Source organism: Pelophylax lessonae, assembly GCF_965119305.1.
Source record: "Pelophylax lessonae genome assembly, chromosome: 5".
Taxonomy (NCBI): domain Eukaryota; kingdom Metazoa; phylum Chordata; class Amphibia; order Anura; family Ranidae; genus Pelophylax; species Pelophylax lessonae.
Genome location: NC_138772.1, coordinates 447,826,035 through 447,840,557, shown reverse-complemented (window position 1 = coordinate 447,840,557; position 14,523 = coordinate 447,826,035). Strand labels below are relative to the sequence as shown.

Below are 14,523 nucleotides of genomic sequence, written 5' to 3'. Positions count from 1 at the left end.
CAGCCCTGGTCATTTGGTCTTTGGCTACTACAAGCAGCTTGGTCATATGGTCTCTGGCTACTGCAAGCAGCCTTGGTCATATGGTCTCTGGCTACAACAAGCAGCTTGGTCGTATGGTCTCTGGCTACTACTTTGGCTTTTCATATTGCAGGCATTTTGGAGTTTAAGTGATACCCTCTTTTGGCTAACAAAGGTTATTAAAGTTACAAGATTTTGGGATAACTTAGATCCCTTCTTCAGGCTTTATATATTTCTGAAAAATGGTTCCCAAACCAACATACTTATACACAAGGTTATAAGGAAGAACAATGGCATAGACAGCATTGACCATACTGTTAATGGCTGCAAAGGATATGGCAGGTGAAGGCACCTACTGCATTCTCAGCAACCACTGATATCACGTCTCCATTCACGTAAATGCCTGAGAATCACCAGCGATGTTAGCAAAATGGGAGGAATATGGGCTGACATCATTGCCCAAATAGGACCATTGCAATACTTGGGCAATAATGTCACCACTATTCCCACCCCATACCTTATATTACCAAGAGCAGCTTGTGGAGCTGTCATTCAGAGAGTTGCCACCATTGTGTTAGGGTCATTACGGTTTTTTTTGGTGGGTGTTATTTACTTTGATCAGTGCTGGGACAAGGTCTACTAGAGCCCAGGGCAAACATGGCAATCTGCGCCTTCTCCCCCTCAAGATGTATAAACGTTATACTGTATGTCAGCAAACCCCCCCCCCCAAAAAAAAACTGAGCACTAATCTGCATGTTTACGCCATAAGCATAAATCCCCCTCCTCCCAGGACAAATATACCCCCTGCTGAAATCCGCCCTCCCAGAATAAATCCCCCCCCCTTTCCTCATCCCAGCTTAAATCCTATCTCTCCACAAATCCCCCCTGCACAAATCGACTTTCAAGAAACCACTCCTCTTAGCACAAATCCTCTACCCCTATACTTTTCCCTCCTAGCAAACACCATTTTCCCCCACTCCAAACCCCCCCCCCTCCTAGCACAAACCCCCCTTTTTTTCCCTCCCAGCACAAATACCCCTAATCATCCCTTCTAGTACAAAATCCACTCCTCCCCCCCAAAAAAGAATTTACTCCTAGCACAAATCCAACATACCACCTCTTCTAGCACAAACCCCGCCTTCAAGCAGTAATCCTCTTCCCCAACCTCCCTCCCAACACAATTCTCCCACACCACAACTTGTATCATACCCCCAAATATTCCATCTTGGAAAAATTCATACCCCCTGCCACCCCCTCCAATTCCCCCTCCCAGCACAGATCAACTCCCCCCAATCACCTCATAGTGCCCCCCCACCTTTCATTGTATCACAGTGTCCAGTTCAGCCTCCCCTCCTGCCCACCCCTTGTCCCGTCCCTGATTGTAATTAATGAGGATCTACATCACTGGACTGTAAGTCTTTTTATTTTCTGCTTACTTTTTGTTATATTTTATGCTATACTTTTTGTTATACTTAAATAATCCTTTCAGATCCTGATAAGCCCCCAACATGCAGAAACCCTCAACTAAAAATGGGGACAGGTGCTTTGACAGGGGGATTCCCCTGAGCAAGGTTCCCCCCATGTTGAGGGCATGTAACCTCCCCCCCTTTCCTAGTCAGCCTGGCTGCATGCTCAGATTAAGGTTCTGGTATGGATTTTTGAGGGTTACTCCATGCATTTTTTTTTGCATGAGGTTCTCCCTTAAAATCTACACTGGATCTAAAGGACAACATTATTTAGCACTTTTTTTTTTTTTTTTAACAAGAAATCTATGTATATATAAAGTATAGTAAAATTACAAAATACACATAGTATATACCTGCAAAGTGCATATCATTTTTACATTAAGCTGATTACTTTAATATGTACTATATGTCTAAATCTTTATTTCCTTTGTGTCATTTTAACATGCATGATTTTGAATTTGTCATAGTATTTTACATGTATTTATGTATCTAGGTGAGCCTACACACAAATCTAGAGAAAAAGCTGCCATACTGGTTCCTGAAGAGGGTGGATGAAAGCAATTGCATTGTGTATCCCAATCTTCCAAGAATCTGGGGGCACGCTGTGCATTCAGTAAGTAGTCCAGTGTTCAGTTTAGCTTTTCTGACATTGGGTAAATTATAAGCTAACAATGGTTGCATATTGGATATTAACCACTTCATCTTTCATACCTGTATACTCCCCCTTATGGACCAGAGCAGTTTTTGCATTTCTGCTTTGGGTCTGTTTATTCACTGGTAGTGTTGTAATTACTTAAGTTAACCACTTGCCTACCGGGCACTTAAACCCCTTTCCTGCCCAGGCCAATTTTCAGCTTTCAGTGCTGACACACTTCTGAATGACAATTGCGTAGTCATGCAACACTGTACCCAAATTACATTTTTATCATTTTTTTTCACACAAATAGAGCTTTATTTTTGTGGTATTTAATCACCACTGGGGGTTTTTTTTTTTTTGCTAAACAAACAAAAAAAAAGACCAAAAATTTTGAAAAAAAAAAACAATTTTCAAAGTTTGTTAAAATTTTTTTCAAACAGGTAATTTTTCTCCTTCATTGATGTGTGCTGATGAGGTGGCACTGATGGGTTCTGATATGTATCCTCTATGTACAGTATAGTAAAATTGCAAAATACACATAGTATATACATGCAAAGTACATATAATTTTTACATTAAACTGATTACTTTAATATGTACTATATGTGCTGCACTGATGGGCACTGGTAGGCTGCACTAATAGGCACTGATAAGGCGGCACTGATAGGCACTGATAAGGCGGCACTGGTGGGCACTGATAGGTGGCACTGTTGTTGGCACTAATGGGTGGCACCGATGGGCACTAATGGGCGGCACTGAAGGGTACTGATAGGTGGCACTGAAAGACACTAATAGGTGTCACTGATAGGTGTCACTGATGGGTACTGATGGGTGGCACTGATGTGCACTGGTAGGTGACCCTGATTGGCAGCACTGATTGGCAGCACTGATAGGCACTAATAGGTGGCACTGGAGGACACATGTAGGTGGCACTGACTTTCACTGGTAGGAGGCACTGGTGGGTGCTGGTAGGTGGCACTGGTGGGCACAGATGATATGGCAATGATCCGGGCTCCAGCGGTGGAAACTCGTTGCAGGAGAGGACCGACAATGGCTGTGAAATGAATGGGAGTGATGTCACCCATAGACTTACTATATGGCTTCCGATGTCAGAAGGGGGACTAGAGTATGACTAGAGGAAATTAAATATCTTGTGTTTCAGCTTAGCTGAACCACAAGAGCTCTCTTTTCCTCCATGACAGAACAGTGGTCTGCCTTGTTTACATAGGCAGATTGCCGTTTTGTCATTCCATCGATCGATCGGCGGGTCTCAGCGACCATCGCAGCCACCGGACCCGTTGATTAATTGATTGCCTCCTGCTGTATCCCATCACAGTGGGGGCAGCGCGCGTGCCCCCAAAATCCCGGCACAAAATCATGTACATGTACTTGATTTTGCGCAGCCGGGCCGCTTTGCCGCAGTATGTATGCAGTGAGGGGTCCGGAAGTGGTTATTTACTACGTTTAGTTTTATTTAGTTCATCACAATTTATGTTTGTGTGAGAGTGCAGCGCTATTTACCACCGTATTCTTTACTGCGCATATCTCACAGCAGAGTTGCCGCTTATAGGGATTGTTGAAATTTTAAATGAGCAGTTTTTTCTTTTTATGTTAAAAAAGATAGTGTTGCTGTAACTTAAATTTTTTTTTTTATTAAGTTTATTCTATAAATTGCCCCCTTCAAAAGACACTGAAATTGGGATTCTAGTACAAAGCATTACAAAAAGGAAAAAAATTCTGCATTGCATTCACATTCAAAATGTAATTACATCAATGCACTTGTAGATTCGGACAGAACTGAAGCAGCCCTTACCTGCTTCTCATTGCAGCAGTAAATCACTACTATATTGATCTATTCCTGACATATCAGCAAGCAGTAGATCAATATTAGAAGTTTTTCTAGGAAGCTATTGATATCCTCTGTGGCATAGGGAACTTTTTCTAATATTGCATCTATTTACACTTTTAGATATCTCTATTGCATCATGCTCCTGATGAAGTGGGTACAGAACCACAAAATGCATTGAGTCATATGGATGTTAAGATATCATGTTTGTAATGCCATATCAAATGTCAACAATACTATGTACCATCACAATATATACTTTTCGTTATGCAGGAATGAATTCCCTTACATGTCATCTCTTCTTAATATATTTATCTGTTATAATTGCAATTTGACTCTTCTTAAAGCGGAGTTCCGGTCTCGGAAACGATTTTTCACTAAAAATACCCCCGGGACAGTCAGGGCTAGTGCATTCCACAATGAATAGGCTCTGAACTGTCCCAGGTCGCACTTACATTTTACATCTTTACCATAAAAATTTCTTCTCCAGCGCTGCCATCTCGGGTGTGGGCAGCTGAAGCCAGCGTGTCCTCTTCTGCATCCTTTTCCGTGTCCTCTTTGGTCCCACAATGCACTGCACCGGCCCCACCGTCACTTCCGGGGCAGGAGCGTCATCCCTGCACAGCTTCTGGGCATGCCCAGAAGCTGTTTAGCAGGGAATGACGCGCCTGCACCGGAACTGACGAGCGGGGCCGGTGCAGGCGCATTGACTCCTGGGAATGGTGACGTTCAGCTCCCAGGAATCAATGCAAGCAGGAAGTGATGGCGCGGGCCGCAGAGGGAGGAAGGGGAAGAAAGGTAAGTATATTTTCTTCAATAACAAGGTAAGTAAACAAAAAAAAAATTGGGGCTATCCATTTCTTTTACAGGTGACACTGAGCAAGCGGATGGCCCAAAGTGGATTTTGAGGCCAGAACTCCACTTTAAATTATGTTGTATTCTATTACAATGAAATACATAACCATGATGAATTTTTCATTTCTAATATATTTATTTATCATGATTTGAAGTAGACTCATTCTGCTGGTTTATATTCTATTTTTGTTACAATGGAAGGCCAACTGAATGGTCAATTTTTATTAAAATGTTTATTTTGTACATCTAATGATTAATTTGCCTCATTTAAAGTCCCACAAACCAATGAAAATAATTTTTTGTATATACAAATAGGGATGGAGGCTTTTTTTTCTAATATGAAGGTGTGCTGCAGAACAGAGAATTCTCGAATTACTGTATACATAACAAAGCCACTCTCAGCTGCACCCTGCACAAAGGTTTTCCAGCTCGTGGGACCTCAATCTAGGTGCAATAGCCTCAGAGCGATTGTTACTGGGTTTAGTTAATTAAGTAATTAACTTTTTAAACACCCACCACCAACTTTTTACCGAGAAAGGAAGAAACTCACAATTTTAGCAATAACAACTCTGATTTTAGAATAAACATCTGTAACACACACTGTCACCACAGACAGGTGTATTCAGAGATCTTTACGACAGTAGTACTCTTCACTAGACAGGGATTCTTTTAGTCTGCATTAAAAGCTTTAGAGACAGTTTAATCGCTTTCCAAAATAGGGTTCAATAATGAAAAGTTCAAAGTGGTGCAAATAAAACATTTACAGAAAAAGGGTGTTACAAAGAAAAAAAAAGACAATAAAGCAACAGAGAATAAATAAAAATGAGGATACTTGCAAATTCATGATTTCAGCAGAGACCAGGGAATAAGCCAAAACAGTACAGTGGCTCCTACAAGTCCTGTTAGGTGTTCCTTGGTATGATGTTAACAAGAGCTGACCACTTCAGGAGCTGTCTCTTTTTCTCTGATATCAAGGGGGTGTTTTCAGAGGCCATCTGACCAATTAGGCGGCAGAGGAGTGGCCATGGGATGTCACTGGGTTTATGACGGTATCATGGCTAATGTTAATATCTTCAAATATGTACCGGTTGCATTCTGGAAACTGGTAGATTATTGTTCATCATTGAATTTGGTGCCCAGGTATACTAAACACAGAGTATTTTGGATAAGCATGTCACCCAGGAGGAATCTGACTGCTATCTCACCTTCTGTATACTATAACTTAGTCAAGTATGATCTTGATTTGTTCGGTGTAATATTCCCCATTCAAATATATACTTAATATATATGTATCTTGGTCCTGTCTGATTTTATGAATTGTGTGTAGATATGTTTGAAATAGTGAGTTGGGCAGAGGGTCTCTGAAAGGTCTCTTTAACCTGACTGCTTTACAATCCCCTTTAGCCCTGGTTAAGACATTTAACTGCAGGTGGTGTATTCCTAATGGATTTTATTGCCCTACAAACCATGGGTGACAGAGCTGAAGGACTTTGTGACTCTTTTACGATGGTCCGGAGGGGAGTGATAATCTGTAGATATTTATGGTTAGCAGAAATTAACAGACATCCTGCCAGAACTCAATTCGATATTTACAGCTCTGGCAATGCCTGTTGTCTGGTGTCTGCTGTCCCTAAGTTGAGATAACAGTCTCTTTGAAATGTGAGCAAAAACGCTATGGAGGTGCATTCCTAGGTGTTTGCTGCTGTAATGTGTAACTGTTTTACAAAACGGTCATGGCCGATCTATGCTTCCTGGACAACATGGCTGTGGTAGGGGTGAGAGGAGGAACAGGCACAATTATGATGGGAATAGGTGCTGCCTGGGTTGTGGTAATGGTGGGAGAAATGCTGTGGTTGGCGGTGCCTATGAAGAGCTGGAAACTGTAGATCCAGAGGCTAGCAAGAATCCTCCCAGCCAGCAGCAGGGGGTGGGGCATTAGTTGAGCTTGATGGACTGCTAGGTGAATGTAGCTGGTCCACATTTAAACATTGATGCTACAGTGTGCTCTGTAATGCCTTTGGCATATGCCACCAATAGGCTGATGCTTGGCAAGTTTGTATACAGGTGCCTATAGGTCGGGTTGTTGTTAGATAAGGAGTTTGGGCTGCCCAGGTAGGGAAGGGTTATTTCTGGGACTGCCGATTCCCTGGGTTTCTCTGAGCTCCCCTCTCCACCCTGTGGTGTTATAAAAGGGGAGAAAGCTTGGTTCAGGGAACCACCAAGGGCAAGGAAGGACCACATGGAAAAAGAGGGAAAAGTACAACAAGAAGATGTAACTAGGGGTAATCTACGATCATCTCCACCCTAAGAGAACCTACCTGCTAAGGACTCTGCCATGCATGAACTTCTACCTGCTAAGTTATGTCTGGGCAGACTAGGAAATCGCTAGTTAGGGGTTTAACTGTTTGTGGACTGCACTGTTGGAAAGCCTACAAGTAAAGTTTTGCTAACTATTTCTGAGCCTGGTCTGAAGTTACTCTAAAGGGGTGCACCGTGGTATATGGCGTATCAGAAGAACAGGGCCTGTAAAGCACACACCGGGTACAAGAGAAAGGAGAAAGGCGCCCACAAAGGGTTAACTAGGCAGGTGAGTCAGAGAAGAGTAGTTGCTGTGGGTAACCATGATCTGGTGAGAATGAATAGCAGCCAGACAGCAAGAGCAGTACCATGCTTGGGTGACAGGTCCTCCGGTAACAAGGGGGTCAGTGTTCTGGCTCCCTCCTTAGTGAGATCAGTTCCCCAAAAAAGCAACTGGGACCAAACCCGCAGTATGGAGACCCCATATATCCAGCTGCAGGGTACAGGGGGGGGGGGGGGGGAGAGTTAATTAAGTGCACATATTAGGGTCATATTTGATGCATGGCGGGATCCCATTCTGTCTCTGGGAGTGAGGTGGCAGAGATATGCTAGACTTGTGGAGAAGGTATAAACTAAGTAGTGCCCCTTCTAAATGTAACTTTCATCAAGAAGAGGTGTGTAGTAACATAGTGTCGTAACATAGGAAAGAATGTTTTATAGAGGAACTCTATGTTACACAGCTGCACAAAGTGTATGGCTCATCTCTAAGCTGGGGTTTCGCCTTAAAGCTGACTTTCACATGAACGCGGCCTGCCTGGTCCTGAGCATTGGTGAGTGCATACATGTGAGAGGTACCTCCGTGTGCATGGGCGTGGTGGCCCCTCCCACAACAGTTTGGTAGCAACACAATGTTAAAAATGCTACACTAACCATAGAGTAGATCCAGCATGTGGTGAAAGTACTGCTGATATCCTCTAACATACAGCAGTCTCCACACATACTAGCAATCAGATACCAGCACAGGAAGTCTCCCTGCACTAATAACTTATTTGTGTCTTTTTTTTTTATATCATACAGATTATTACCCATATTAAAGAGACTCACCTGTGCTATAGCTGGCTTCCATTTACTGTACATATTCCTCTAACTACTGTCTGATTTATACATAGGGGTAGCATAAGCCAAACACCCATCTGCTGAATCTTAACTGCTTGCCGACCGCCGCAAGTAGATTTACTGCGGCGGTCAGCCCCTGCCAGGCAGAGTGACGTTAATTAACGTCACTAGCCTGGGAGGGTCTGGGGAGCGAGCGCGCGCCCGCGGAGGCGCGCTCCCGCTCCCGCGCGGTCACGCACCCCCCCGCGCGTGTGACCAGCGGACCCGATGTCCGCCGGCCACTCGGCGATCGTCGGGGGAAGAGGGAGAATGTCAGGCAGCTTGTGTAAACAAGCTGCCTGTCATTCTCATCGCTGTAAAGACACTGATTACTCGGATCTAGTATGTAGATCCGTTGATCAGTGTCCTTACAGCTAGAGCCACAGCCAATCACAGTAAGAATCACGCCCCTAGGGACACACACAGCCCCTCCCTCCCAAATAAAGTTAACCCCTTCACTACCAGTGTATTTTTACAGTAACAGTGCATATGTATAGCACTGATTACTGTAGAAATGTCACTGGTAACCCCAAAAGTGTCAAAAATGTCAGTCAAGGGTCCGATCTGTCCGCCGCAATGTCGCAGTACCGCAAAAAAAATCGCAGATCGCCGCCATTACGCGTTAAAAAAAAAAAACAACAAAAATGACAAAAATCTTTCCCTTTGTTAGTAAACGCGATAACTTTTGCGCAAAGCAATCAAAATACGCTTTTTGCGATTTTTTTTACCAAACATAGGTAGGATAAAACAAATTGGCCAAAAATGTTAAAAAATTTTGATTTTTACATTTTTTTTTTGGGGAATTTCATATAAAAAAATGTGAAAAATATTGCTATTTTTGCAAAATTGTCGCTCTTTTTTTGTTTATAGCGCGTGATCAAAAAATCGCACAGGTGATCAAATACCACCAAAAGAAAGCTCTGTTTGTGGGAAAAAAAGGACGTCAAATTCGTTTAGGTACAGCGTCGCACGACCGCGCAATTGTCCGTTAAATTCACGCAGTGCCGAATCGCAAAATACCCCCTGGTCTTTTAGCAGGAAAATCCTCCGGGGCTTAAGTGGTTAAAGATTATCTATCAGCTTATTTAAACAGAATAAAGAATAATTTGCCACTCTGTTAATGTTGTTTAATAACAACTGTTTTTTATTTTTTTTTTCATTTTCCTGTTGATATCAGTAGCATTACACTTGGTTCTGGTTGAAGCAGAACTTTACTCTCCCAATCAGCATTTACTATGGTTGATGCTTATGTTGCTAGCATTAGTAAATAGATAGGAAGGTATATCATATTGCTTGCTTTCAAAGTATATCATATTGCTTGCTATCAAGGTCAGATGGATTCCAGAAAGTAAATGCTACATGAATCATCTGCCCTTACTCAAGATGGCCACAGCCAGAAAAGCTAGAGGGTGTTTTTTCAAAGTGATTTCTTAGCAAAATAAAGCATGCAGACATGGATGGATGGGGTAGTTGTCTTTGAATGTTAAAATTGTTTTAAATAGTGTATTTGGTTTGTGGTGCTCAGATGCAGTGTAGTTCCACTTTAAACATTAGCAATAGACTAGCCCCCCCCCCTCACATGATTCTATACTGACTTCTGAGCTAGTTGGGCGTTTTGACGCTTCACATATATATATATGGATGCAGAGTTTGTTAAATAAATTGCCATGGAAATGTTGAGTTTTGACCCCATAAGATACTTTGATTGCAGGTATGCAGAGGAAACAGAGATGCTTTTTGTAAAAAGTGCAGAATGGTGACCTTTTCCAAATATATGAAATACTGTTGTACAACCTTGGGGAAATTGAGGGAGGACAGAGGGAAGAGGGTCAACTGTTAATGTATTTTTTATGCAGAATGAAAAAAATAACCCTAAAAAAATTGATTTTAAAAAATACATTATTATTTACAACACCCTACAGTAATGCATCAAAGCAAACTGGTTATGTTGACTAAAAACTTAATAGTGAAATTGTTTCAATATATAGCAGGATGTAAATATATATAAATGACAACTTTCCTTTCTTACTCAGACTTTATTTAGGTATTTCCTTCAGTGTGATGGCTTTAAATGTGAAGCTCCTATCAATGATACAATGATGGAACTGGAGCTGTGGAAACAAAAAAACAGGTTAGCATACGCAGAAGTTTATAAAGAACAATCATAGGGATGTGTGCTGGACCTTGGCAACTGAAACTGTAGAGCACTGAGCACAGTGCAGAAATGAATGCAGTTTATGGGATGTGTTAATACTATGTTATTGTTAATGTTATGTCCTGTAATGTTTTCAGTTGTTTTTTTTTTTTTTTTTTCATTCCAAAGGCTTCATTATAGAATAATGCACTTTTTTGTCTTATATGTCTACATTCAGAACTTAGCTGAACACTTCCCTCATTTAATAAGATCCACCCCTTCACACTCCAGCTGTAACGGATCCTGTAGCCTTTTATTGCTTCATGTGGCCATGTTAGGGAGATTAAAGGGGTTGTAAAGTCAGAAGGTTTTTTTATTTTAATGCATTCTATGCATTAAGATAAAAAACTTTTTGTGTGCAGCAGCCCCCCTCAGCTCCCCCCCTAATACCTACCTGAGCTCCCACTCTATCCAGCGATGCCCACAGATGCCTCAGCCATCTAGGACTCTCTCTCCTGATTGGCTGAGACACAGCAGTGGCGTTATTGGCTCCCACTGATGTCAATCAAACTCAGTTAGCCGATCAGAGAGAGGGGGCGCGGCCCAATGGCAGCTCCGTGTCTGAATGGATACACGGAGCTGCAGATTGGCTTGCTGTGGGGGCACTTAACAGGAGGGAGGGGCCAGGAGCTCCAACCAGGGACCCCAGAACAGGAGGATCTGGGCTGCTCTGTCCAAAACTACTGCACAGAAGAGGTAAGTGTAACATGTTTGTTATTTTAATAGCAAAAAAAAGAAGACTTTACAATCACTTTAATCCTCTATTTGTTTTGTTTACCATTATCACCTAAAGTGAAAGTAAAAGTGAAAGAAAATCCCATATTTTGGGTCGTCACAAGAACAGAAATAAAGAGGAAATCTTCCAATGGGGATACTATTTCTGGTGGCAACTAGAGATTACGTGACTTTGGGCGGATTCTAGTTTTGGCTATGGTACAGAGGCTATAACCCTTACTCTATCCCCAAAAAAAAAAAAAAAAATTGACGCAAATTATTATTATTTTTCCTTCACGCTCTATTATGCTACTGCAAACCCTTTCACATTGGTGGTTTGGCACATCACTGTTCTGCACCTATCATCTTCCTCACTTTGCCATAAAGTTGCCCAGGGATCATGCAACTCCTGTCCTTTATCATGACCCTGGGCTTTACGGTTTATCATTTTACAGATGCTGAGAGCAGCTTACAGTGCACACTGCATACACAGAAATTAGTGTGTTACTGGTACTCAGAGAAAGGAGTTTTTATTTTCATCATAAAAGATATACTAAATATCTTGTACCGAAAAACTCTGCTTGCTAACATTTTTTTCTCTGTCTCCTGTTTTGCTTTTACTTATTATTGCAAGAGTGATATATTGCTGTATAGAATAACTTTATCAAAGAACATGTTTGGATTATTTTAGGCCCCTTTCACACTTGTGCAACTTGTCATGCAACTTTGGACATCAGAGTTGTATGACATGTCGTTTGCCATGTTTTCCAATGATACCCATTCATATATGCGCAACTTAAAGTTGCAGCAACTTCAAAGTAGTTCCTGCACTACTTTGGCCCAATTTTAATGCATTTTGAGGTCCAAAGACATAGACATTGCTTCAAGTCCAGTTAAAATCGCATCAAAATCGCCGTAAAATTGCGGCAACAAAATCGTGGTAAAATTGCGCGACTTTCAAGTCGCACAAGTGTGAAAGGGGCCTTTAGCTTTAAAATCTGCTTACTCTTTAATCCAAACCTTGCATGCACCAATGTACCAATAATTGATCTAAAGGCCATATGTGTATGTGAAATGTATGTGTAAATGTATAAATGTCTAAATGTATGTGAAACTATGCTTTCACAGGTTGAAGGATCTGTCCTCAATAATGCAGAAGCAGCATGAACTGATCAAGCTGATCATTCAGAAAATGGAGATTGTGTCAGAGGCAGAAGATGAAGACAATCAGGATCTTTTTCAGCATAACAAACCAAAGCAACAGAAGATGGCTGAAGGCAAAGAAAGCAAATGGGATTGTGTGATGAAAGCTGTGAAGTGCAAAAAAGCAAATTAGGGAATAGTAATGCTATCTCTGTGCATAAAAGGTCAACCGTATTTGGTTACAACTTGTAGTAGATCTAGTTGCATTTTACCTTTCTTTTTTTTTTTGAGAATTAAACTTGTTTGTAAGTAGGACAAGGACCTCATGTGTGAAATCCGGTTGAACATGTACAGTATGTTTTTCTTCCTGGCACTTTTGAGCCTTCATTACAAATAATGACAGCAATCAACTTTCTCCACTCCAACCTGGGTATATTCTTGTTACATCTAAGGATGAGGTTTAGGCTCACTGCTGCCATGAGTTGAAGGGAAATCCCTAGGATTTGCATTTTTTACAAACTGCACACATTTGGCCAAAAATGTTGCAGCTTTGCTACAAAAAAAAAAAAAATAAGGAACACCTATAATGCAGTTGCCTTTTTCCTAGTGAACTAAGTCACAAGATCCAGTAGTTTGAAGGGATGGATAACCCATATTGTCAGGGTGTGTTGGAGCTGCTAGGGAGAGCTGACAATTCTGTGTAGCAATTCATACTTCTTTTTCTTTAATTTACTTTTTTTATTTTTGCATTGGTACGGTCCCCCCCCCATAGCTGTACTCAGCTTCCCATGTATTTTCTTTAAAAATTGCTTGCTCATTGGCCTTACTAATCACCAGAATTCAATACCAAAGTTTGCACCCCTCCTCTTTACAAGTTTCTAGCAAGCTTTACAAATCAATTCTTGAACTGAACTTATCCTTAGGTACATCACTTCTACTTTATATTGCTATGGATATTTAAAAAGAAATCTAAACAGCAGTTTGAAGTCCAAGCAATATAGGATTGAATTATTAGTTTCTCAGTTGAATCCACATTTTCATGAAAATTTAGCAACACAATCTTGTGTAGATCCTATTATTGTGAAATAATATAATGTTTTAGAATAGGGTAATTTTGGTTCAGTGTCATAAAATTAGTATAGAACAATGGAATGAAAAGCATTGCGACAAAAACACCAGTTCAGAAAGAGGTGCAGAAAAAGATGTCTTGCTACAGATTAATCATCTGCCCAGAGGCATGTTATCTTTTTAGACACTCATAAACAGTAATATATACTGTATATTTATTTAAAATTGTCAACCAATTTAATTGTACATATAAAGACTATACAATTTAAGCAATCATGACACATACAACTGGTTAGTATTGCTCATGCCCCTGTTGCTAGATTGTTATCTACTTCTCATCTACTATTGGTTTCACATGATTGTTTAGTTAAACTGCACTGTAGGGCTCAACTCTGTTTTTAAAGTTAAAAAATTGCTTGCCTAAATGTACACTTTTACATGATAATTCTTGCTTGGCTTAAATTGGTTTTGTTATGAAGGCTAAAGGGCTGTCATCCTGAGCTTGGCTTCATTACCTAGTAAGTCACCATCCTGTAACCACTATGTAAAGAAGGGAGTTTGATATCACTGGTTGCCTACTTGTTCTAATTCAGTGACTCACTTGGTGGAGCAAGGATCTAGTAGATAGTCCCCGAGTGTGCACAATAAAAACCAAGTCATCAGTGGAAGCTTACTCATACCTTGCTTTAGAAGTTAAGAAAAGGGACACCTTAGGAAGATGGGGACCTGCTACATGCGTTGAGAAAAGTTGGCGCTGTTAACTTACGCTGAATATTTGTTGTGGCTTATTGATCGGAGCCTACTTGCAGTAGGTAATGGTCTACAGAGATATACCCATAAAAACCTAAAGCATAACATTACAGAAGAAATTTGTTAAATTACTTTTTGTCAGTTTGCTTTCCTGTCTCACTTGCATGTGAACTTGAATAGCTTCAGCTATTCACTTTTCATTAATAAATATCCACACTGCATTATTACCCAGTTATCATTAGAGTGCCACTGTGAACGGGAATGGAGCTCTTCAGTAAACTGAAGGGAAGAGTTCTTTCCTAAACAAATCTGCTGTAGGATGAATAGCTGTAGATTAACTCAAATGTTATTGTTAATTAATTTTGTACTGTTGGGCAGGA

General features: G+C 40.9%; 1 protein-coding gene across 1 annotated transcript in view; it reads left to right on the top strand.

Annotated features, from left to right (window-relative positions):
• TRPA1 (transient receptor potential cation channel subfamily A member 1) overlaps window positions 1-12,629 on the top strand; it is a 140,461-nt gene extending 127,832 nt beyond the window's left edge. Inside the window, exons 25-27 of the mRNA XM_082259330.1 lie at window positions 1,978-2,097; window positions 10,308-10,405; window positions 12,311-12,629. Of these exons, the coding sequence (XP_082115456.1) occupies window positions 1,978-2,097; window positions 10,308-10,405; window positions 12,311-12,518 (426 nt within the window). The 3' untranslated portion in view covers window positions 12,519-12,629. The remainder of the gene's footprint in view (window positions 1-1,977; window positions 2,098-10,307; window positions 10,406-12,310) is intronic.
• The last annotated feature ends 1,894 nt before the right edge of the window (window positions 12,630-14,523 follow it).